Consider the following 25,031-nt stretch of genomic DNA (forward strand, 5'->3'; position numbering starts at 1 on the left):
TAGTTCAACTCACCATAATGCCGAATCAGTGGGAGCCCTGAGCGTGTCACTTGCCACCAGATGCCATCAGGCATCCCTAGACCCCCTCCTTACATCAGGTGCCCCCAGTAGGGTCCCTCCTTACACCAGGCATTCTCAGTAAAGTCCCTCCTTAAATCCAGAACCCTTTTATCCTTTATAGCCAAGGAAGCTGCTATGTTAGCCACTGTTTGATCTGCATGTAGCACCCTCTCAGTTAGGCTGCTAGGGAAGATAGGCACATTTAGTTCTGTTGTGGCTCACCTGTAATCATTGGAACAGCTTTTGATTAGTTTAGACTGCTCTGGACTCTGCAGGCTTAAGGTTGTATTGCTTCCCCCTGTTTGCTGGAGCCTTTCAGAATATAGTGGGTGGGAGAATCAGATGAGCAGCCTGAATAGTTATGTGGTTCCAGCCAATCCCTGGGGAAAGGTGCTCAGAAGGTGCCTGCGAGAGTGCATAAATAGTTTGGAGACTCAAACAGCAAGGTTCTTCTCAAGGAGGAGAGGTTTCCATCCAGAAGGGCTGATGCCCTTTTGGTCAGCTCAGCTGAAGATTCTGCTTGTCTCTCATCAAGGTCCCAACTGTGCATAGCTGGGGGCCTATCCTGCTACAATTCTTTGAAGCTAAGAGAAGGGCTTCACTAGAGATCTGGTCTAACAGATTCACTGTGAAGCCTGCAAAGATTAGAGTGTCCTCACATTTCTGTTCAGTGTTCTGGAGTATCCCACAGCTTCCCAACGCCCCATTCATATTAATCTGCAATAAACTTCAAGAAGACAACCCCTAGACTGTTTACCGAGCCAGAAGAGCGTATGTTGCCATTTGGCTGGCTGCTGTTGAACCTGGGACAAAATCAGCAAAGGTTAATGCTACATGCAATTGTCATGGTGCTGTGCATATGATCAGTTATGACACCAGCCATTTAATTGCTTGATAGTTCCATTGAGTGCACAAGCAAACGTGACACTTATCATCCATGGCATGCCTTGAATATAACTATTTTGGTAAACCGTTAAATCGATGATTATAGTTCCATTTTAAACTGAAATTTCAGCTAGGATTAAAACTGCCATCTGACAGAAAATGCAAGATAAAACCTTGCCTTTTCATTCGAGCCGACTGATTTAAAGATCTATCATTACACCATTTTTTACTGTTCTTTCCTATATGGGACAAAGTACATGTAGCACTTTGTTCCATTTTGCTGGGTGCTTCCTAATCCTAGTTGTGAGATCTGAATTGTACCCCCTCCTGCCATGGCTAATCTGACAATAGCTAAAAAGGAAACGGATGCCTCAAAATGGCAGCATGTTTCAGATCTCACCACTATCCCAAGACAAGCAACAGCAAGAGAAAAGCAGAGAAGGAGGGGCATGTCAGCCTCTGCATTCTTGCCATGCTTGTCTCAGAAAAGTGATCAGAGCTGAGACAGTCTGCTGTCATGAAGCATCCATCTCCTTCTTATGCAGCGTACATGCGAGCGGACTTTTCGACCGGACTGGTCCGACGGACTGAGTCCGGCGGACAATCTGATTGTGTGGGCTTCATCGGACCTTCAGCGGACTTTTCCAGTCGAAAATCTGACGGACTTTATTTGAAACATGCTTTAAATCTTTCTGACGGACTTGAGTCCGGTCGAAAAATCCGCTCGTCTGTATGCTAGTCCGACGGACGAAAACCCACGCTAGGGCAGCTATTGGCTACTGGCTATCAACTTCCATATTTTAGTCCGGTGTACGTCATCACGTACGAATCCATCAGACTTATGTGTGATCATGTGTAGGCAAGTCCGTTCGTTCAAAAGTCAGTCGGAAGTCTGTCAAAAGTCTGACGAAAGTCCGCCGGAAAGGCCGTCAGACTTTTGTTGCTGAAAAGTCCGCTTGTGTGTGTGCAGCCTTAGTTGTTGTCAGATCCACGATGATGAGAGGTGAGGGGGCAATGCAGACTTCATTACAAGGGTGAGGAAGCACCTCACCATGGGGAAAAGTACTGCAAGTACATTGTTTCATGGGGCGGCAAAACTGGAAAGTTTACTTCTTTAAAGTAGTAGAGAGGCTAAACCAATTATATATGCTGTATACGGATTATAAGAAATCTTAGGCTACTTTCACACTGAAAGCATCGGTGGTAAAGCGCCGCTAGTCTTAGCGGTGCTTTACCATCGTTTTAGCGGTGCTTTTTTTGCCCGCTAGCGGGGCGCATTTAACCCCCACTAGCGGCCGAAGAAAGGGTTAAAAGCGCCCATATACACCGCTCCCAAACTGCCCCAAAGATGCTGCTTGCAGGACTTTTCAGAACATCCCGCAAGCGCACCGCCCCAGTGTAAAAAGTCACACTGAAATGAATGGGGAGGTGGTTTTCAGGCGTTAGAGGCTATTTCTAGTGCTAAAACGCCTGAAAACTGCCTCAGTGTGAATGCAGCCTTAGTGTATTAGCCACAGCAGCCGCTCATTTACACCAAACAGCCAGAGCTGTGCGGTCACATGACGGTTCAGAAGAAGAACGTCTGAAGGAAGAGATTTAAAGGGGTTGTAAAGGTAATTTTTTTTTTTTTTAAAAATAACAAACATATCATACTTACCTTCACTGTGCAGCTCGTTCTGCACAGAGTGGCCCCGAACCTGGTCTTCTGGGGTCCCTCGGCGGCTGTTTCAGCTCCTCCCCGCAAGCATTTACCACCTTAATGCGAGCTCCCTCGCATGGTGGTGAGTGCTTGCGGGCGCGCTCCCGTGATACAGCCGGCGGCTATAGCCGCTCGCTGTATCACTCGGCCCCGCCCCCCGGCGCGCCGCGTCATCGGATGTGATTGACAGCAGCGCGAGCCAATGGCTGCGCTGCTTTCAATCCATCCACTGCAGCCAATCAGCGACCAGGCTGAGCTGCAATGAAGATGACGAGGACAAGCAGCGAAGATTCGAGGCGTCAGGTAAGTAAAACGGGGGGCCTGGGGGCGGCGGTACTGTCAAAAGTTTTTTCACCTTAATGCATAGAATGCATTAAGGTGAAAAAATTTTTATCTTTACAACCCCTTTAACCTTCACATTAAGAGCTGTATAAATGTGGAATAAACTCCATCAAGAACTGGTTCTGTCCAGCTCAGTAGATCTTTAAAAAAAAAAAAGCTAGATGCATTACTAAATGCACAAAATATAAATGAATATTAAAGAGGTTGTAAACCTCCGAAAAAAAACCTTGCAAGACAAAGGCATAATGAGCAAGTATGCATCGCATACTTGCTCATTATGAAATACTTACCTTAGAATGATGCCCTGCAGTGCAGTCCGCACTCCGCTCTCACGGCCGACATCTTTCCCGGAGTTACTTCCAGGTTTGTGGGCTCCGGCACTGAGATTGGCCAGAGCTGCAATGACGTCACTCCCACGCATGCACGCGGGTGCCGCCGGTCACGGCACGGGTCCTGAAGAACTGGCACAAGCAGACGTTCCTTCAGTGCACATGAGCCGGTGATGTCGATGGCAGCGTATATAGTAAATATCTCCTAAACGGTGCAAGTTTAGGAGATATTTACAGTACCTACAGGTAAGCCTTACCTGTAGGTACAATTAAAGAGGAAGACTTTACTTCCTCTTTAACATTTAAAGGGAATAGCACCTGGGGTAGTTGGTCCAGGAAATATCAGATTGTCTCCTGGGGGATCAGGAAGGAAAGTAAGTACCCCGCTGCAGCAAATTGGATCATGCTTTATTAGGGGTTCTTTTTGCCTTGCTCTGGATCAACTAGGTCTATAGGATCATGTATAAAGAGGTTTTCTATTTGTGTTTTTTTTTAAATTACTATTTTATTAGTCGAACTAGATGGACTTCCTTCAATCTGATTATGTAATGAAAGGTATTTACACTGAGATTTCTTGCTATCTGCAGCATACATAAGAGCTGCATGAAGGCAATGTTTATAATGTGGGCTGTTGCAGCCTTTACTTCTACTTTAACCAATGTTAAATGTTCTGCTTAAAAAAATGTCAATCTTCTCGGTGTTACACAGTGAATGACACATGATGTCCATCCATGGGGTTCAGCCCAGCACCATGCAGGGAATGTCTGTAGCACACTCCCTCAGGATCCTCCAGCCACGTGCTCCTGTGTTGTTCTCCTAGTCATCCAATGCCTGACAGCTTCCCTGTTTACTATTCAATGCTGATTGGCTCACTCCGGGATGACGTAATACCACCGAGCCCATACTACCTATTTGACTGAAAGCCATACTTGAAAAGGGAAAACACACAAAAGGCAAAAAACGATAACGAGGCGTGTGTTAAAAATAAAAGAAACCGAACTCTGCTTGCAAGCAATTAAAACAATACTAAATAAATCTTTCAGGCATTCAATGTTTTTCCTCCCATCTAAGTTTGCCAATTGCCAACATGGCCGCACCAGCTTCTCATGGCGCTTTCGGTCCCTTAAATATGTCGGCTGTGGGTGCCTTCAAGTTTCCGTCTCCAAGGCAACCGCGCGGCTGGACGTCACTTCCGGTGTGGTGGTTTCTCTCGTGGAGCTCCTCGTGTTCTTGCTGGATACCGAACGGTACGGGTGTGGGGCGGGCTGGCTTTAGAAGCCCGCCCCGGGATGACGGGCATGGCGGAGCCGGCGGGAGTGTCCAGCAGACATGAGAAGAGTCTGGGGCTCCTCACCAGCAAATTCGTGTCCCTGCTACAGGAAGCGAAGGACGGAGTGCTGGATCTGAAAGTGGTGAGTGACCTCTGACCCCGGCCTGTCACCCCCTGACTGGTGTCCCCCCTCCACAGAGCCCGGCCTGTTACCCCCGACTGCTCTCCACCCACCACAGAGCCCGGCCTGTTACCCCCGACTGCTGTCCCCCCTCCACAGAGCCCGGCCTGTTACCCCCGACTGCTGTCCCCCCTCCACAGAGCCCGGCCTGTCACCCCCTGACTGCTGTCCCCCCTCCACAGAGCCCGGCCTGTCACCTCCTGACTGCTGTCCCCCTCCACAGAGCCCGGCCTGTCACCCCCTGACTGCTGTCCCCCCTCCACAGAGCCCGGCCTGTCACCCCCTGACTGCTGTCCCCCCTCCACAGAGCCCGGCCTGTCACCCCCGACTGGTGTCCCCCTCCACAGAGCCCGGCCTGTCACCCCCGACTGGTGTCCCCCCTCCACAGAGCCCGGCCTGTCACCCCCGACTGGTGTCCCCCCTCCACAGAGCCCGGCCTGTCACCCCCCGACTGGTGTCCCCCCTCCACAGAGCCCGGCCTGTCACCCCCCGACTGGTGTCCCCCCTCCACAGAGCCCGGCCTGTCACCCCCGACTGGTGTCCCCCCTCCACAGAGCCCGGCCTGTCACCCCCGACTGGTGTCCCCCTCCACAGAGCCCGGCCTGTCACCCCCGACTGGTGTCCCCCTCCACAGAGCCCGGCCTGTCACCCCCCGACTGGTGTCCCCCTCCACAGAGCCCGGCCTGTCACCCCCCACTGGTGTCCCCCTCCACAGAGCCCGGCCTGTCACCCCCCGACTGCTGTCCACCCTCCACAGAGCCCGGCCTGTCACCCCCCGACTGCTCTCCACCCTCCACAGACCCCCTCCACAGACCCCCCCCCCCGACTGGTGTCCCCCTCCACAGACCCCCCCCCCCGACTGGTGTCCCCCTCCACAGACCCCCCCCCCGACTGGTGTCCCCCTCCACAGACCCCCCCCCCCCGACTGGTGTCCCCCTCCACAGACCCCCCCCCCCGACTGGTGTCCCCCTCCACAGACCCCCCCCCCCCGACTGGTGTCCCCCTCCACAGACCCCCCCCGACTGGTGTCCCCCTCCACAGACCCCCCCCCCGACTGGTGTCCCCCTCCACAGACCCCCCCCCCGACTGGTGTCCCCCTCCACAGACCCCCCCCCCGACTGGTGTCCCCCTCCACAGACCCCCCCCCCGACTGGTGTCCCCCTCCACAGACCCCCCCCCGACTGGTGTCCCCCTCCACAGACCCCCCCCCCCCTGACTGCTGTCCCCCTCCACAGAGCCCGGCCTGTCACCCCCGACTGGTGTCCCCCCTCCACAGAGCCCGGCCTGTCACCCCCCGACTGGTGTCCCCCCTCCACAGAGCCCGGCCTGTCACCCCCCGACTGGTGTCCCCCCTCCACAGAGCCCGGCCTGTCACCCCCGACTGGTGTCCCCCCCTCCACAGAGCCCGGCCTGTCACCCCGGACTGGTGTCCCCCTCCACAGAGCCCGGCCTGTCACCCCCGACTGGTGTCCCCCCTCCACAGAGCCCGGCCTGTCACCCCCGACTGGTGTCCCCCCTCCACAGAGCCCGGCTGTCACCCCCGACTGGTGTCCCCCCCTCCACAGAGCCCGGCCTGTCACCCCGACTGGTGTCCCCCTCCACAGAGCCCGGCCTGTCACCCCCGACTGGTGTCCCCCCTCCACAGAGCCCGGCTGTCACCCCCGACTGGTGTCCCCCCTCCACAGAGCCCGGCCTGTCACCCCCGGACTGGTGTCCCCCCTCCACAGAGCCCGGCCTGTCACCCCCGACTGGTGTCCCCCCTCCACAGAGCCCGGCCTGTCACCCCCGACTGGTGTCCCCCCTCCACAGAGCCCGGCCTGTCCACCCCCGACTGGTGTCCCCCTCCACAGAGCCCGGCCTGTCACCCCCTGACTGGTGTCCCCCTCCACAGAGCCCGGCCTGTCACCCCCGACTGGTGTCCCCCCTCCACAGAGCCCGGCCTGTCACCCCCTGACTGGTGTCCCCCTCCACAGAGCCCGGCCTGTCACCCCCTGACTGGTGTCCCCCTCCACAGAGCCCGGCTGTCACCCCCCGACTGGTGTCCCCCCTCCTCACAGAGCCCGGCCTGTCACCCCCGACTGGTGTCCCCCCTCCACAGAGCCCGGCCTGTCACCCCCCGACTGGTGTCCCCCCTCCACAGAGCCCGGCCTGTCACCCCCCGACTGGTGTCCCCCTCCACAGGCCCGGCCTGTCACCCCCCGACTGGTGTCCCCCTCCACAGAGCCCGGCCTGTCACCCCCCGACTGCTGTCCACCCTCCACAGAGCCCGGCCTGTCACCCCCCCGACTGCTGTCCACCCTCACAGAGCCCGGCCTGTCACCCCCCGACTGCTGTCCACCCTCCACAGAGCCCGGCCTGTCACCCCCGACTGTGTCCCCCTCCACAGAGCCCGGCCTGTCACCCCCGACTGGTGTCCCCCTCCACAGAGCCCGGCCTGTCACCCCCCGACTGGTGTCCCCCCTCCACAGAGCCCGGCCTGTCACCCCCGACTGGTGTCCCCCTCCACAGAGCCCGGCCTGTCACCCCCCGACTGGTGTCCCCCTCCACAGAGCCCGGCCTGTCACCCCCCGACTGGTGTCCCCCTCCACAGAGCCCGGCCTGTCACCCCCCGACTGGTGTCCCCCCTCCACAGAGCCGGCCTGTCACCCCCGACTGGTGTCCCCCCTCCACAGAGCCCGCCTGTCACCCCCCGACTGGTGTCCCCCCTCCACAGAGCCCGCCTGTCACCCCCCGACTGGTGTCCCCCCCTCCACAGAGCCCGGCCTGTCACCCCCCTCGACTGGTGTCCCCGCCACAGAGCCCGGTCCTGTTCACCCCCGACTGCTCTCCACCCTCCACAGACCCCCCCCCGACTGGTGTCCCCCTCCACAGACCCCCCCCCCCCCCGACTGGTGTCCCCCTCCACAGACCCCCCCCCGACTGGTGTCCCCCTCCACAGACCCCCCCCGACTGGTGTCCCCCTCCACAGACCCCCCCCCGACTGGTGTCCCCCTCCACAGACCCCCCCCCGACTGGTGTCCCCCTCCACAGACCCCCCCCCCGACTGGTGTCCCCCTCCACAGACCCCCCCCCCCCGACTGGTGTCCCCCTCCACAGACCCCCCCCCCCCCGACTGGTGTCCCCCTCCACAGACCCCCCCCCCCCGACTGGTGTCCCCCTCCACAGACCCCCCCCCCCCCGACTGGTGTCCCCCTCCACAGACCCCCCCCCCCCCGACTGGTGTCCCCCTCCACAGACCCCCCCCCCCGACTGGTGTCCCCCTCCACAGACCCCCCCCCCCGACTGGTGTCCCCCTCCACAGACCCCCCCCCCCCGACTGGTGTCCCCCTCCACAGACCCCCCCCCCCCGACTGGTGTCCCCCTCCACAGACCCCCCCCCCCCGACTGGTGTCCCCCTCCACAGACCCCCCCCCCCCCGACTGGTGTCCCCCTCCACAGACCCCCCCCCCGACTGGTGTCCCCCTCCACAGACCCCCCCCCCCCGACTGGTGTCCCCCTCCACAGACCCCCCCCCCCCGACTGGTGTCCCCCTCCACAGACCCCCCCCCCCCCGACTGGTGTCCCCCTCCACAGACCCCCCCCCGACTGGTGTCCCCCTCCACAGACCCCCCCCCCCGACTGGTGTCCCCCCTCCACAGACCCCCCCCCCGACTGGTGTCCCCCTCCACAGACCCCCCCCCCGACTGGTGTCCCCCTCCACAGACCCCCCCCCCGACTGGTGTCCCCCTCCACAGACCCCCCCCCCCGACTGGTGTCCCCCTCCACAGACCCCCCCCCGACTGGTGTCCCCCTCCACAGACCCCCCGACTGGTGTCCCCCCTCCACAGAGCCCAGCCTGTCACCCCCCCGACTGGTGTCCCCCCTCCACAGAGCCCAGCCTGTCACCCCCCCGACTGGTGTCCCCCCTCCACAGAGCCCAGCCTGTCACCCCCCCGACTGGTGTCCCCCCTCCACAGAGCCCAGCCTGTCACCCCCCCCCGACTGGTGTCCCCCCTCCACAGACCCCCCCCCCGACTGGTGTCCCCCTCCACAGACCCCCCCGACTGGTGTCCCCCTCCACAGACCCCCCCCCCCCCCCGACTGGTGTCCCCCTCCACAGACCCCCCCCCCCCCGACTGGTGTCCCCCTCCACAGACCCCCCCGACTGGTGTCCCCCTCCACAGACCCCCCCGACTGGTGTCCCCCTCCACAGACCCCCCCCCCGACTGGTGTCCCCCTCCACAGACCCCCCCCCGACTGGTGTCCCCCTCCACAGACCCCCCCCCCGACTGGTGTCCCCCTCCACAGACCCCCCCCCCCGACTGGTGTCCCCCTCCACAGACCCCCCCCCCCCCCGACTGGTGTCCCCCTCCACAGACCCCCCCCCCCGACTGGTGTCCCCCTCCACAGACCCCCCCCCCCGACTGGTGTCCCCCCTCCACAGACCCCCCCCCCCCCGACTGGTGTCCCCCTCCACAGACCCCCCCCCCCCCCCCGACTGGTGTCCCCCTCCACAGACCCCCCCCCCCCGACGTCCCCCTCCACAGACCCCCCCCCCCGACGTCCCCCTCCACAGACACCCCCCCCCCCCGACTGGTGTCCCCCCTCCACAGACCCCCCCCCCGACTGGTGTCCCCCTCCACAGACCCCCCCCCCCGACTGGTGTCCCCCCTCCACAGACCCCCCCCCCGACTGGTGTCCCCCTCCACAGACCCCCCCCCCGACTGGTGTCCCCCTCCACAGACCCCCCCCCCGACTGGTGTCCCCCTCCACAGACCCCCCCCCCGACTGGTGTCCCCCTCCACAGACCCCCCCCCCGACTGGTGTCCCCCTCCACAGACCCCCCCCCCGACTGGTGTCCCCCTCCACAGACCCCCCCCCCCCCCCCGACTGGTGTCCCCCTCCACAGACCCCCCCCCCCGACTGGTGTCCCCCTCCACAGACAGACCCCCCCCCGACTGGTGTCCCCCTCCACAGACAGACCCCCCCCCCCGACTGGTGTCCCCCTCCACAGACAGACCCCCCCCCCCGACTGGTGTCCCCCTCCACAGACAGACCCCCCCCCCCCGACTGGTGTCCCCCTCCACAGACCCCCCCCCCCCCCCCGACTGGTGTCCCCCTCCACAGACCCCCCCCCGGTGTCCCCCTCCACAGACCCCCCCCCGGTGTCCCCCTCCACAGACCCCCCCCCCCCCGACTGGTGTCCCCCTCCACAGACCCCCCCCCCCGACTGGTGTCCCCCTCCACAGACCCCCCCCCCGACTGGTGTCCCCCTCCACAGACCCCCCCCCCCGACTGGTGTCCCCCTCCACAGACCCCCCCCCCGACTGGTGTCCCCCTCCACAGACCCCCCCCCCCCGACTGGTGTCCCCCTCCACAGACCCCCCCCCCCGACTGGTGTCCCCCTCCACAGACCCCCCCCCCCGACTGGTGTCCCCCTCCACAGACCCCCCCCCCGACTGGTGTCCCCCTCCACAGACCCCCCCCCCTCCACAGACGCCCCCCCCGACTGGTGTCCCCCTCCACAGACCCCCCCCCGACTGGTGTCCCCCTCCACAGACCCCCCCCCCCCCGACTGGTGTCCCCCTCCACAGACCCCCCCCCCCCCCCCCGACTGGTGTCCCCCTCCACAGACCCCCCCCCGACTGGTGTCCCCCCTGACTGCAGTCTGTCTGACCCTGTCTGCTGTCCACTGCCTTCTGCCTGCCACTTCCTGACTGCGTTCCCCCTAAACCCAACCCTGGCCTTCCACCCCTGACTGTCTCCCTCCACTGATCCCGGCCTGTCACCACCCACTTGAGTCTGTCTAACCCTGTCTGCTGTCCACTACACCTGCCCTCTGCCTGCCAATTCCTGACTGCGTTCCCCCTAGACCCAACCCTGGGTCTGTCACCCCTGACTGCTGTCCCTCTCCACTGACCCCGGGCCTGTCACCCTGTCTGTCTGATCCTAGAAAAAACATAAAATGCAGCGCTCTGAAAGAATGATCAAATAAATTCCAACGTAGTACTGTATGCATAAACAATGCTATTTATTCCATAAAGTTAACCACTTTAAGACCAGCCTCGTTTTGGATTTTAGGTGTTTACATGTTTAAAACAGGTTTTTCTGCTAGAAAATTACTTAGAACCCCCAAACATTATATATGGTTTTTCTTCTAACACCCTAGAGAATACAATGGCGGTCATTGCAATACTTTTTTTTGCACCGTATTTGCGCAGCGGTCTTATAAGTGCACCTTTTTTAGAAAAAATTCACTTTTTTGAATAAAAAAATAAAACAGTAAAGTTATCCCATTTTTTTTTTTATATTGTGAAATATAATGTTATGCCAAGTAAATTGATACCCAACATGTCATGCTTGAAAATTGCGCCCGCTCGTGGAATAGCGTAAAACTTTTACCCTTAAAAATCTCCATAGGCGACGTTTAAAAAAATTCTACAGGTTGCATATTTTGCGCTACAGAGGAGGTCTAGGGCTAGAATTATTGCTCTCGCTCTACCGGTCGCGGCGATACCTCACATGTGTGGTTTGATCACCGTTTTCATATGCGGGCGCTACTCGCGTATGCGTTCGCTTCTGCGCGCGAGCTCGTCGGGACAGGGGGGTTTTAAAATTTTTTTTTTTATTTTTTTTTTAATTTATTTTTACACTGTTTAAAAAAAAAAAAAAAATTGTGTCACTTTTATTTCTATTACAAGGAATGTAAACATCCCTTGTAATAGAAAAAAGCATGGCAGGACCTCTTAAATGTGAGATCTGGGGTCAAAAAGACCTCAGATCTCATATTTACACTAAAATGCAATTAAAAAAAAAAAAAAGTCATTTAGAAAAATGACATTTGAAAAAATATGCCTTTTTAAGAGGCGTGGACGGAAGTGACGTTTTGACGTCGCTTCCGCCCAGCAGTGTCATGGAGACGAGTGAGCGCCATCTTGGCCTCACTCGTCTCCAGACACACCACGGCACAGGACGCGATCGCCTCCGCCGCTACCGACGGCTCCGGTAAGCGGCGGAGGGCACCGGATCGCGGCGGGAGGGGGGGGGCCCTCTCCCGCCACCGATAAAAGTGATCTCGCGGCGAATCCGCCGCAGGGACCACTTTTTTTATCTGAAAGCCGACTGGTGTCCCCCCTCCACAGAGCCCGGCCTGTCACCCCCGACTGCTCTCCACCCTCCACAGACCCCCCCCCCCGACTGGTGTCCCCCTCCACAGACCCCCCCCCCCCCCGACTGGTGTCCCCCTCCACAGACCCCCCCCCCGACTGGTGTCCCCCTCCACAGACCCCCCCCCCGACTGGTGTCCCCCTCCACAGACCCCCCCCCCGACTGGTGTCCCCCTCCACAGACCCCCCCCCGACTGGTGTCCCCCTCCACAGACCCCCCCCCCGACTGGTGTCCCCCTCCACAGACCCCCCCCCCCCGACTGGTGTCCCCCTCCACAGACCCCCCGACTGGTGTCCCCCCTCCACAGAGCCCAGCCTGTCACCCCCCCGACTGGTGTCCCCCCTCCACAGAGCCCAGCCTGTCACCCCCCCGACTGGTGTCCCCCCTCCACAGAGCCCAGCCTGTCACCCCCCCGACTGGTGTCCCCCCTCCACAGAGCCCAGCCTGTCACCCCCCCGACTGGTGTCCCCCCTCCACAGAGCCCAGCCTGTCACCCCCCCCCGACTGGTGTCCCCCCTCCACAGACCCCCCCCCGACTGGTGTCCCCCTCCACAGACCCCCCCCGACTGGTGTCCCCCTCCACAGACCCCCCCCCCGACTGGTGTCCCCCTCCACAGACCCCCCGACTGGTGTCCCCCCTCCACAGAGCCCAGCCTGTCACCCCCCCGACTGGTGTCCCCCCTCCACAGAGCCCAGCCTGTCACCCCCCCGACTGGTGTCCCCCCTCCACAGAGCCCAGCCTGTCACCCCCCCGACTGGTGTCCCCCCTCCACAGAGCCCAGCCTGTCACCCCCCCGACTGGTGTCCCCCCTCCACAGAGCCCAGCCTGTCACCCCCCCGACTGGTGTCCCCCCTCCACAGACCCCCCCCGACTGGTGTCCCCCTCCACAGACCCCCCCCCCCGACTGGTGTCCCCCTCCACAGACCCCCCCCCGACTGGTGTCCCCCTCCACAGACCCCCCCCCCGACTGGTGTCCCCCTCCACAGACCCCCCCCCCCCGACTGGTGTCCCCCTCCACAGACCCCCCCCCCGACTGGTGTCCCCCTCCACAGACCCCCCCCCCCCGACTGGTGTCCCCCTCCACAGACCCCCCCCCCCCGACTGGTGTCCCCCTCCACAGACCCCCCCCCCCCGACTGGTGTCCCCCTCCACAGACCCCCCCCGACTGGTGTCCCCCTCCACAGACCCCCCCGACTGGTGTCCCCCTCCACAGACCCCCCCCGACTGGTGTCCCCCTCCACAGACCCCCCCCGACTGGTGTCCCCCTCCACAGACCCCCCCCGACTGGTGTCCCCCTCCACAGACCCCCCCCGACTGGTGTCCCCCTCCACAGACCCCCCCCGACTGGTGTCCCCCTCCACAGACCCCCCCCCCCGACTGGTGTCCCCCTCCACAGACCCCCCCCCCCGACTGGTGTCCCCCTCCACAGACCCCCCCCCCCGACTGGTGTCCCCCTCCACAGACCCCCCCCCCCCCGACTGGTGTCCCCCTCCACAGACCCCCCCCCGACTGGTGTCCCCCTCCACAGACCCCCCCCCCCGACTGGTGTCCCCCTCCACAGACCCCCCCCCCCCCGACTGGTGTCCCCCTCCACAGACCCCCCCCCGACTGGTGTCCCCCTCCACAGACCCCCCCCCCCCGACTGGTGTCCCCCTCCACAGACCCCCCCCGACTGGTGTCCCCCTCCACAGACCCCCCCCCGACTGGTGTCCCCCTCCACAGACCCCCCCCGACTGGTGTCCCCCTCCACAGACCCCCCCCCCCGACTGGTGTCCCCCTCCACAGACCCCCCCCCGACTGGTGTCCCCCTCCACAGACCCCCCCCCCGACTGGTGTCCCCCTCCACAGACCCCCCCCCCGACTGGTGTCCCCCTCCACAGACAGACCCCCCCCCCCGACTGGTGTCCCCCTCCACAGACAGACCCCCCCCCGACTGGTGTCCCCCTCCACAGACAGACCCCCCCCCCCCCGACTGGTGTCCCCCTCCACAGACAGACCCCCCCCCCCCCGACTGGTGTCCCCCTCCACAGACAGACCCCCCCCCCGACTGGTGTCCCCCTCCACAGACAGACCCCCCCCCCGACTGGTGTCCCCCTCCACAGACCCCCCCCCCCCCGACTGGTGTCCCCCTCCACAGACCCCCCCCGACTGGTGTCCCCCTCCACAGACCCCCCCCGACTGGTGTCCCCCTCCACAGACCCCCCCCGACTGGTGTCCCCCTCCACAGACCCCCCCCCCGACTGGTGTCCCCCTCCACAGACCCCCCCCCCCGACTGGTGTCCCCCTCCACAGACCCCCCCCCCCCGACTGGTGTCCCCCTCCACAGACCCCCCCCCCCCCGACTGCTGTCCCCCTCCACAGACCCCCCCCCCCTCCACAGACCCCCCCCCCCGACTGGTGTCCCCCTCCACAGACCCCCCCCCCCGACTGGTGTCCCCCTCCACAGACCCCCCCCCCCCCCCCCCCGACTGGTGTCCCCCTCCACAGACCCCCCCCCCCCCGACTGGTGTCCCCCTCCACAGACCCCCCCCCGACTGGTGTCCCCCCTGACTGCAGTCTGTCTGACCCTGTCTGCTGTCCACTGCCTTCTGCCTGCCACTTCCTGACTGCGTTCCCCCTAAACCCAACCCTGGCCTTCCACCCCTGACTGTCTCCCTCCACTGATCCCGGCCTGTCACCACCCACTTGAGTCTGTCTAACCCTGTCTGCTGTCCACTACACCTGCCCTCTGCCTGCCAATTCCTGACTGCGTTCCCCCTAGACCCAACCCTGGGTCTGTCACCCCTGACTGCTGTCCCTCTCCACTGACCCCGGGCCTGTCACCCTGTCTGTCTGATCCTAGAAAAAACATAAAATGCAGCGCTCTGAAAGAATGATCAAATAAATTCCAACGTAGTACTGTATGCATAAACAATGCTATTTATTCCATAAAGTTAACCACTTTAAGACCAGCCTCGTTTTGGATTTTAGGTGTTTACATGTTTAAAACAGGTTTTTCTGCTAGAAAATTACTTAGAACCCCCAAACATTATATATGGTTTTTCTTCTAACACCCTAGAGAATACAATGGCGGTCATTGCAATACTTTTTTTTGCACCGTATTTGCGCAGCGGTCTTATAAGTGCACCTTTTTTAGAAAAAATTCACTTTTTTGAATAAAAAAAAAAAACAGTAAAGTTATCCCATTTTTTTTTTTATATTGTGAAATATAATGTTATGCCAAGTAAATTGATACCCAACATGTCATGCTTGAAAATTGCGCCCGCTCGTGGAATAGCGTAAAACTTTTACCCTTAAAAATCTCCATAGGCGACGTTTAAAAAATTCTACAGGTTGCATATTTTGCGCTACAGAGGAGGTCTAGGGCTAGAATTATTGCTCTCGCTCTACCGGTCGCGGCGATACCTCACATGTGTGGTTTGATCACCGTTTTCATATGCGGGCGCTACTCGCGTATGCGTTCGCTTCTGCGCGCGAGCTCGTCGGGACAGGGGGGTTTTAAAATTTTTTTTTTTTATTTTTTTTTTAATTTATTTTTACACTGTTTAAAAAAAAAAAAAAATTGTGTCACTTTTATTTCTATTACAAGGAATGTAAACATCCCTTGTAATAGAAAAAAGCATGGCAGGACCTCTTAAATGTGAGATCTGGGGTCAAAAAGACCTCAGATCTCATATTTACACTAAAATGCAATTAAAAAAAAAAAAAGTCATTTAGAAAAATGACATTTGAAAAAATATGCCTTTTTAAGAGGCGTGGACGGAAGTGACGTTTTGACGTCGCTTCCGCCCAGCAGTGTCATGGAGACGAGTGAGCGCCATCTTGGCCTCACTCGTCTCCAGACACACCACGGCACAGGACGCGATCGCCTCCGCCGCTACCGACGGCTCCGGTAAGCGGCGGAGGGCACCGGATCGCGGCGGGAGGGGGGGGGCCCTCTCCCGCCACCGATAAAAGTGATCTCGCGGCGAATCCGCCGCAGGGACCACTTTTTTATCTGAAAGCCGGCCGCCGCACGAAAACGGGGATACCGGGGTTATGGCAGCTAGCTGCTGCCATAACAACGATATACCCCTTCAAACTTAGGACGTACATAGTCGTGCGGCGGTCGGGAAGTGGTTAAAATATGGTTGAACAGTCAAATGAAATAAATGGTAGTGAACGTTAGCTGTGACCTCAGAGTAGATAAGGGGGAAACAATCACCTGGGAGGCTTGCCTGGATATGGTTTGAACATCAATCACCATCCAATGAAATGGAGGGGAGAAAATTCAGCTCCCAGAGGGGGAGTGTACTGGCTGCTGGCAAGACCTACAAGCTCCAGGTGGATGCCACGGCTGGATGGTGGTCAGCAGGATGGAAAGGCGACCTGTGTGATGTAAATGGCCCCAGAGGGAACAACCAAGCCGAGCAGGCTCGATATTCTCAGCGCGCCTTCTGTGACGTCACTGCTGTGATGGAGATGAAGGAGAAAGTTGTCCTGAAGTCAGTTGTGTAAGCGTCCACTGTTCTGTTGCAGTGACTTACATGTCTTGTGCCCATGCGCTTTGTCAAATCCCCCCAGCCTATCAAGACTGACTGCTGCCCCCCTACACTGACCCCAGCCTGTCACCCCTGACTACTGACCCTGGCCTGTCACCCTGGTCTTGTGTATATCTGACCCTAGCCTACCAAGCCTGTCTGGTGTGCCCTACACCTGACCCTGGTCTGTCACTTCCTGACTGCGTTCCCCTAAACCCAACTCTGGCCTGTCACCCATGACAGCCATCTGTCTGACCTTGAGCCTAACAAGCCTCCCTTCTTTTGCCTACACCTGACCCAGGGCTGTCGCCCTGGCATTTCACCTCTGACTGCTGTCCCTACACCTGACCTGGCCTGCCACCCCTAAATGCTTTCCTCTACACTGACCCAGGCCTGTCGCCTCCATCCGCTGTTCCCCCTCTTCTGGCTGCTGTCCGTCTGCACTGGCCCTGACTTGTCACCCCTGACTGCTGTTCCACCTCAGTGTTGTCCACTATACCTGGTATGTCATCCCTGTCTGCTATCCTTTACGCCTGTCACTTCTGTCTGCTGTTCTCTTCTCTTACTGCTGTCCCCTATTCCTGAGCCTGGCCTATTGCCCCTGTCTGCTGTCCCCTATACCTGATCCTGGCCTGTCGCCACGTTCTGCTGTCCCCTATACCTGATCCTGGCCTGTCGCCACCTGTCTGCTGTCCCCTGTGCCTAATCCAGGCCTGTCGATCTAAAATGCATCTTGTGAGCTGCTATCTTACAAAAATACCTAATGTACTTTCTCCAAGCGTCTTCCAGGACAGCCCATGAGACCTTGGGCTCCTCCTACCAGGACAGGAAACACGTCACCCCCACCAGATAAAAAGGGCGGTCCTCCAGGCCCATGTCAGTTATTTGTGTTTCCTCCGGACGGGGGGTAACATGTTCATGGAACCTGCTCCCATAGGCCTTATAAGCAGGGGCTTTGTATGGCTTTTTTCTGGGGCATTTCACTTACCTCTTCCTCTGCCAGAAGCAGCACACTGCTGGGGAGGTTGGCTGTGTTGCTGTTCTCTGTCCTCAGTGCCTGGAGAGGGCCAGGACCGGGGTGAGGTCGTGCCCCTAGCGCAGTGCATTGCACTCTAGCTCAGCTGAGCTTTGGTTGTCCTTCCCTGCCGACAGCCTGGCTGATCTGAGCAAGGAATGGAGGAAGCCGCAGCATTCGAGGGGGCGGAGCTATTGCGCTCCAAGCTGGCCCACAGGAAGTGCCTGGAGAGGGTTACTTCCGGGGCATATGACATCATCATCGGGCGCCGGAGATGAGGTTCCAGTCTTCATAAACGGCGCGAACAGAGAACGCTGGCTGCTGGTGTTTCTTGGTGTTAAGCAGCCAGGCTGTGGATGACCAAGAGGGGCAGAATGGATCCTCCTGCAGTACCTGCACAGGCAGCGGATGCAGTTCCCAACACCAGCACCTCACAGGTAAGCCTGGGGTGTTCTGTCACCACCTTACTATCCCTGTGAGTGTTCCCTCCCCCCTCTGTAGTAGTGGGTGTAAGGGGACACATTTCCTCCCTCCTGCACGTGGTGTTACGGTTTGTGTGGCTTTAATTACATTGTGGGTCATTTATTTTGTCTTGCAGACCAAGACTCAGGACAAGGCCCAAGCGCAGCCACTTAAAAGGAAATGTGCGGTTTGCGCAAACAAATTGAGCTCCTCATGGAGCAAAGCAGTTTGTCGCACCTGTATAGAAGGCCTAGTAAAGGATGACCCGGTTGCCTCCTGCCAGAAGATGCTTACTTCTGTTAGGGATGAGCTTGCGTCCACCTTCAGTTCCTTTAGAACGCTTATTGACAAGCTCCAGACTCCAGCAGAGAGTCCGTCTTCACTGAAGGCATCAGTAAGCACTCCGCAGCAGGCAGAGAGTGAAGACTCTGAGGCTGAGGTCAGATCTACCCGTTCTTCTCTGGAAGAATCAGGGTCAGATACAGAACCCAGAGATAGAGAATCCACTCGAGGCTCAAGATTTAAGTTATCTGTTGAGGATGTAGATGACTTATTAAAGGCTATCTATACTACCCTTGAATTAAAAGAGGAAGAGGTTCAGTTATCCAAACATGATCTTATGTATAAAGGATTACATAAGAGAAAATCAAGAGTGTTTCCAGTTCATAGTTCTTTGGTTCATACTATTAAACTGGAATGGGATAATCCTCTCTAGTAACCTAAAAAGGAGGTTTCCTTTTGATGAGGACACTGCGCAGCCATGGAATAAGAATCCCAAGTTAGACGCACCTCTTTCAAAAGTTTCTAAAAACTCGGACCTGGCGTTTGATGATATGGGTACGCTTAAGGATCCGATGGACAAGAGGGGGGATATCCTTCTCCACAGAGCCTGGGACTCAGCAGTTGGAAACCTGAAACCAGCTTTGGCTTCCACTTGTGTGGCCAGAAATCTGGAGGTTTGGTTGACTCAGATTCAGTCACATCTGTCAGCAGGTACCTCCAGAGAGCAAATTTTAAAGTCTTTTCCTCTCCTATTTCAGGCAGTGGGTTTTTTGGCAGATTCTTCCGCTGAGTCGGTAAGAATGTCAGCCAGGACTTCGGCTCTAGTGAACTCGGCCAGGAGAAGCCTTTGGCTTAAGACCTGGTCAGGGGACTCGGCCTCCAAGTTGCGCCTTTGTGGCCTTCCTTTAACTGGCGATCATTTATTTGGCCCAGGTCTACAGGAGGCACTGGAACGCACGGCTGATAAGAAAAAGGCGTTTCCAGAGAGAAAGAGAGTTCAGACAGCTAGAAAATTTTTTCGTGGCCAAAACAGGCAACAGAGTCCTAGAGAAAAGGACAGCAGGCCGAAAAAGCATTGGACTGGGCACAAAGGCAGGGGCAAAGGGGGAGTGCTATTTAACCCTCCTCAACAGCCCGCCAAGCCGCAGTGACTTGTGTTCCCCGGTGGGAGGGAGATTGAGGGCCTTCATCCCACAGTGGGCAGCAGTCACTCTGAGCCCCTTCGTCCTGGACCTAGTGACCAACGGGTACAGGCTGGAGTTTGTTCACCAACCACCAGAACGTTTGTTGGTCACATTTCCTCCACAAGATCGGGAGAAAGCGAGGGCTCTGGGTCTCCAGATCGGAGACCTATTAGATCAAAAAGTCCTGATTCCTGTTCCTCGATCGGAGCGGGGCAAGGGATTCTATTCCCATGTATTTGTGGTCAGAAAGCCGGCAGGAAAGTTTCGACTTATCCTGAATCTCCGGACCTTAAACAAGTCCATCAGATACAAGCATTTCCGTATGGAGACGGTTTTTACAATCAAAAACCTACTATACCCAAACTGCTTTATGGCCACGTTGGACTTAAGGGATGCTTATCTTCACATCCCTATCCATCCAGCCTTCCAAAAGTTTTTGAGATTGGCAATGAAGACGGGTATGGGGACCTGACATTTTCAATTTCAGGCCCTCCCCTTCGGTCTTTCCTCAGCCCCACGCATCTTTACGAAGGTGTTGGGGGAAGTGCTGGCTCCTCTAAGATTAAAGGCAATAACGGTTATCCCTTACTTAGACAACCTCCTGATAGTGGCAAAATCATACCAAAGGCTGTTGGAAGATCTCCAGGCTGTACAGGACTTCTTACAGTCCCTAGGCTGGCTAATAAACAAAGAAAAATCGTCCTTGATTCCGGCCCAGAAAGTAACTTATCTGGGTTACGATTTTTGCTCCGTGAACCAAAGAGTTTTTCTTCCTCAGGAGAAGATTACCAAAGTGTTCCAGACTATGTCAACATTGCAGACCAACCAGTCGGTCTCTCTGAGACAGGTGTCAAGGGCAGTGGGTCTTATGACCTCATGTTTTCCCGCAGTACCATGGGCGAGACTCCGTCAGCGTCCGTTACAAAGGTTTCTTTTAAGAAACTGGGACGGGGACGTAAGGTCCCTGGAGTCAAGGATCTGGCTTCCCGACAGGATAAAAAGAAGCCTGTGGTGGTGGAGAGCTGGTCAGCACCTAGCAGGAGGTCTCCCATGGTCCTTTCCCATTTCCCGAAGGATTACCACGGATGCGAGTTCCTGGGGATGGGGGGCCCACCTCAGCAATGCAGTAGCACAAGGAGAGTGGTCCCCAGAGGAGGCAAGGGCCTCATCCAATCAAAGAGAGCTGCTTGCAGTCCAGAGAGCCCTCCAGTCTTTTCAGATGGAGGTCAGGGGTCACAACCTCCAAATCCTGTCAGACAATATAGCGACAGTCGCGTATATCAACAAGCAGGGAGGCACGAGAAGCCGGAGGCTTCAGTCCATTGCCCAGGAGATCCTTTCATGGGCAGAGGGGAATCTAGCCTCCATTTCTGCTGTACACCTGAAGGGGAAAAACAATTGCCTGGCAGATTATCTCAGCCGTCACAGGATAGACCGAGACAACTGGTCCCTTCATCCCGAAGTCTTTGCAAATCTCACCAAGAGATGGTGTTATCCGGTAGCGGATTTGTTCGCAAACCGAAACAACCGCAAGACGGAGATATTCTTTTCCATGAACCCGGCAGACCAAGCCTTGGGGATCGATGCTCTGGCAAACCCGTGGCCTCCAGGCCTCTGTTATGCCTTTCCGCCAATCAGGCTGATTCCAGAAGTCCTCCGGAAGTTTCGGCTGGAAGAGACAGATCTGATTCTAATTGCCCCGTTTTGGCCCAAGAGGCCATGGTTTTCCCTGCTACAGTCTCTGGTTTCAGAGCCTCCGTGGAGTCTTCCGAAAAGGGAAGACCTATTATTGCAGGGTCCAGTATCACACCCTCAGGTGGTTTCCTTAAACTTGACGGCCTGGTATCTGAAGAAAAGATACTGAGCGCCCAAGGGTTCTCTGACAAAGTAGTCAGGACTCTCGTGAATTGCAGGAAGCCAGTTACTAGAGCCATATATTCCAAAGTTTGGAAAAGGTTTAACTCATGGTTATCTGAAAATGATAGATTAGCTCATGATATTCCGTCTATTTTGGAATTTTTCCAAGAGGGTGTCGACAAAGGTCTTTCTGTTAGTACCTTAAAGGTACAGGCGGCAGCTATTAGTGTGTTCCTCCAGTTTTCTCTCCTGGAAAATCCCACTATAGCCAGATTTTTCAAATCTATCTCTAGGGCCAGACCAGTAGTGGTGAGAAGTTGTCCAACGTGGGATCTGTCCCTAGTACTTCAAACTCTGGTGGAATTTCCGTTTGAACCTCTGGAAAGTATGTCAGTTAAGTTACTTACATTAAAAACTGTGTTCCTTATAGCTGTTACCTCAGCTCGTAGGGTAAGTGAGTTGCAGGCCCTATCAGTTAGGGAGCCCTTCCTCACGATTTTTGAGGATCAAGTTGTGTTACGAACCGATCCAGGTTTTTTGCCCAAGGTGGCAAGTACATTCCACCAATCTCAGAACATTGTATTGCCAACCTTTTGTAGTTCGCCACAGGGCGACTTAGAAAGAAAATTTAGTTTCCTAGATGTAAGAAGGATTCTCTTGGTCTATCTTGAGGTCACGAAGACCTTTAGGAAAACTGATGCCTTGTTTGTCCTCTTTTCTGGAGTTCACAAGGGGAATAGTGCATCTAAAGCCACATTGGCTAGATGGATAAAGCAAGCAATCTTGGAAGCTTACAAAATTAGGGAGGTCCCTACACCTTTTGTTACTGCGCACTCAACTAGAGCCTTGTCTACGTCTTGGGCTGAGAGGGCTGGTGCCTCACCGGAACAAATTTGCAGGGCTGCCACTTGGTCCAGTTACTCGACCTTCATTAAACATTATCGCCTGGATCTACTATCAGCTCAGGAGCAAGCGTTTGGTCGTAAGGTCCTTCAGGCAGTTGTCCCTCCCTAGACTGGTAAGTTCTGGCTCATCGGCTCATGGGCTGTCCTGGAAGACGCTTGGAGAAAAGCTGAGTTAGACTTACCGGTAACTCCTTTTCTGAGAGTCTTCCAGGACAGCCGGATTCCCACCCGGTATTGTCTGAAGTTATGTGTATTATGCATATGTTTTGCAGGGTCCTACGGTTCTTCAGAATACTGACATGGGCCTGGAGGACTGCCCTTTTATCTGGTGGGGGTGACGTGTTTCCTGTCCTGGTAGGAGGAGCCCAAGGTCTCATGGGCTGTCCTGGAAGACTCTCAGAAAAGGAGTTACCGGTAAGTCTAACTCAGCTTATTAAAATGAAAATGTTGAATGAAAGCTGCTAGCACTTTACGCACTCCCATATAAGTGTTTGACGATAAATCAAATAAATATCAGTGCAACGCTTTCTGTGCATACAATAAATTTACATCCTCAAATGTCTTTTTTTTTTTTCGTGATACATTAATTCTTCACTCCTTTTGACTTCGTAATTGTTCATATAGTGCTTATTATATTCATCCATTTCAGTGTTAAAATATTTTAAATGCCACCACCATCCCCGGATGTGTTCTCACCTGGAGCCTATGACTTTACAATGTATGCAAAGTCAAAAAGCGCCAGTGAACTATATGGTTTCAGCCTTTTGTCCTAAGAAGTAGTTTATCTTATGCCCCGTACACACGATCAGAAAATCGTACGGAAAATACAGTTTTCAAATTGATCGTACGAACGGATCGTTAGTACAGAGCTTTCGAGAGCCGATCATGACAGTTCATCTGATATTCTATGGAACGTGCACAACACTTTTTTCGTTTAATCAGTACAGTTATCGTTCGAAAATGCATTACAACACATGACATCCCTTCCGAATTTTTTTTTTCTGTCGTACGGGAATTTTCGTGACTTTAGTAAACTCATCAGATTCGATCTAAGATTGGCATGCAAAAGAGAATGGACGATCATTCATCCGATAATCTCATCGTGTGTACGGGGCTTTAGGCTGCTTTCACACTGGGGTGTTGGGGGCGCCAGTGGTAATGCGCCGCTATTCGGCCGCTAGCGGGGCACTTTTAACCCCCTCTAGTAGCCGAAAAAGGGTTAAGTGCCGCTGCGGCGGTTCGGCACTGCCCATTGATTTCAATGGGCAGGGGCGCTTTAGGAGCTGTGTGTACACCGCTCTTACAGCGCTGCAAAGATGCTGCTTGCAGGACTTTAATGGTCCTGCCAGCGCACCGCTTCAGTGTAAAAGCACTCGGGCTTTCACACTGGAGTGACAGGAGAGGCTCTTTACAGGCGTTATGCAGGCGCTATTCTTAGCGCTATAGCGCCTCAGTGTGAAAGCAGCCTTCGCGTTCCACAGCACTCCCACATGTTCCTCCACCGCTCAATGGAAGTAATGCCAAATTCCCTGGGCTGTCGCCCTTGTCTGCTGTCCTCTATACCTGATCCTGGGCTGTTGTCTCATCTGCTGCTCCCATACCAGACCCTGGCCCATCACCCCTGTCTGCTGTCCCATACACCTGACAGCCTCACGTGCTGTGCACTGGCCTCTGCAGGCTATGGGAGTAAATATCCTGTACATGGGAGTAAATATTCTTGCTGATTGAGGCAGACCTAGAGCCATAAAGCTTGGTTCATTGGATCTTTCGTTTTTGACATGGGTTATATCTAGCTACCTACAGGTGATTGACACTGACAAAAAAGGTTCAGGGACATCCCAAGAAAAGCTTACCATCTTCTTTAAAAAAATTTTTGTTTTCTTTCTCTCTGATAATTCCTCTATTAAAGTGGAAGTAAACTTCCAACATTACATTTTGCCTATAATGAGGCTTACCTATAGGTAGTGAAAATATCTCCTAAACATGTACCATTTAGGAAATATTTTGTGTACATGCAGCCAGGGACATCACTGGCACATGCGCTCTGAAGGAATGTCCGCCTGTGCCGTTCCTTCAGAGCCCTGTGCCGTGAACAGCGGCTCCTGCGTTCATGTGCGGGAGTGATGTCATTGTGGCTCCGGACAGTCAGAGCCATAGTCCGTGAACCTGGAAGTGGCCTCCAGCGATCGCTGGAATGCTTCGTTTTCAGGTAAGTTTCACATAATGTGCTGGTATACTATCACATCGTGGCTTTACCTTGCATGCAAGGGGGAAAAAAAATATCGGCGATTTACAACCGCTTTAAAGCAGGGCTAAACTGCACAATACTTGCCTCCCTTCAGGGGTCTGATGTCCCTCATCAGTATCTTCTACCCAGCTTCTGTGTAGCCTGCTGTGGCTGATCTTTTTTGGCTGGTGAGGGTTGACCTAACTCATGTGCAGGAGTGCAGCCATCCCAACATACAGGTGCTGTGCCGGAATGTAATCTGAGCTGCTCCTGTGCAAGTCTGTGTACATTCCAAAGAAGACTGGGAGCAGACAGGTTTCTTTTATTGCAGAAGGGACATTGCATGAGCCCAAGAGCCTTCGCTGCACCAAAACCACTGCATTTCTTCCTGCAGCTACCAGATCAGTTGACTCCTTAGCAGGTAGACTTTCTTAGTCGTCAGTGTCTTGACCCAGACCTGATCATCTCTTGGGCAGAGCTACATGTTTCAGACCTGTCCAAATCCCAGGTATGGAAAATTAGCAGGTAGGGGGGAGCAGGAGGCGGAGCCTAGCAGAGCAGACATGCATTGTTAGAGCTCCACACCGCTGAGAAGAGAAGGACAAAGCGGAGCCTGCAGGCTCAAAAGGTATCCATTTGAACCTTTTTGCCCCAGGGAACAAACTG

General features: G+C 56.5%; 1 protein-coding gene across 1 annotated transcript in view; it reads left to right on the top strand.

The window, feature by feature from the left end:
* Positions 1–4,469: 4,469 nt before the first annotated feature.
* Positions 4,470–25,031, top strand: part of E2F5 (E2F transcription factor 5) — a 75,283-nt gene continuing 54,721 nt past the window's right edge. The window contains exon 1 of the mRNA XM_073631898.1: positions 4,470–4,727. Coding sequence (XP_073487999.1) covers positions 4,605–4,727 — 123 coding nt within the window. The 5' untranslated portion in view covers positions 4,470–4,604. The remainder of the gene's footprint in view (positions 4,728–25,031) is intronic.

The sequence above is a fragment of the Aquarana catesbeiana genome, linkage group LG05 (assembly GCF_042186555.1).
Source record: "Aquarana catesbeiana isolate 2022-GZ linkage group LG05, ASM4218655v1, whole genome shotgun sequence".
Classification (NCBI taxonomy): domain Eukaryota; kingdom Metazoa; phylum Chordata; class Amphibia; order Anura; family Ranidae; genus Aquarana; species Aquarana catesbeiana.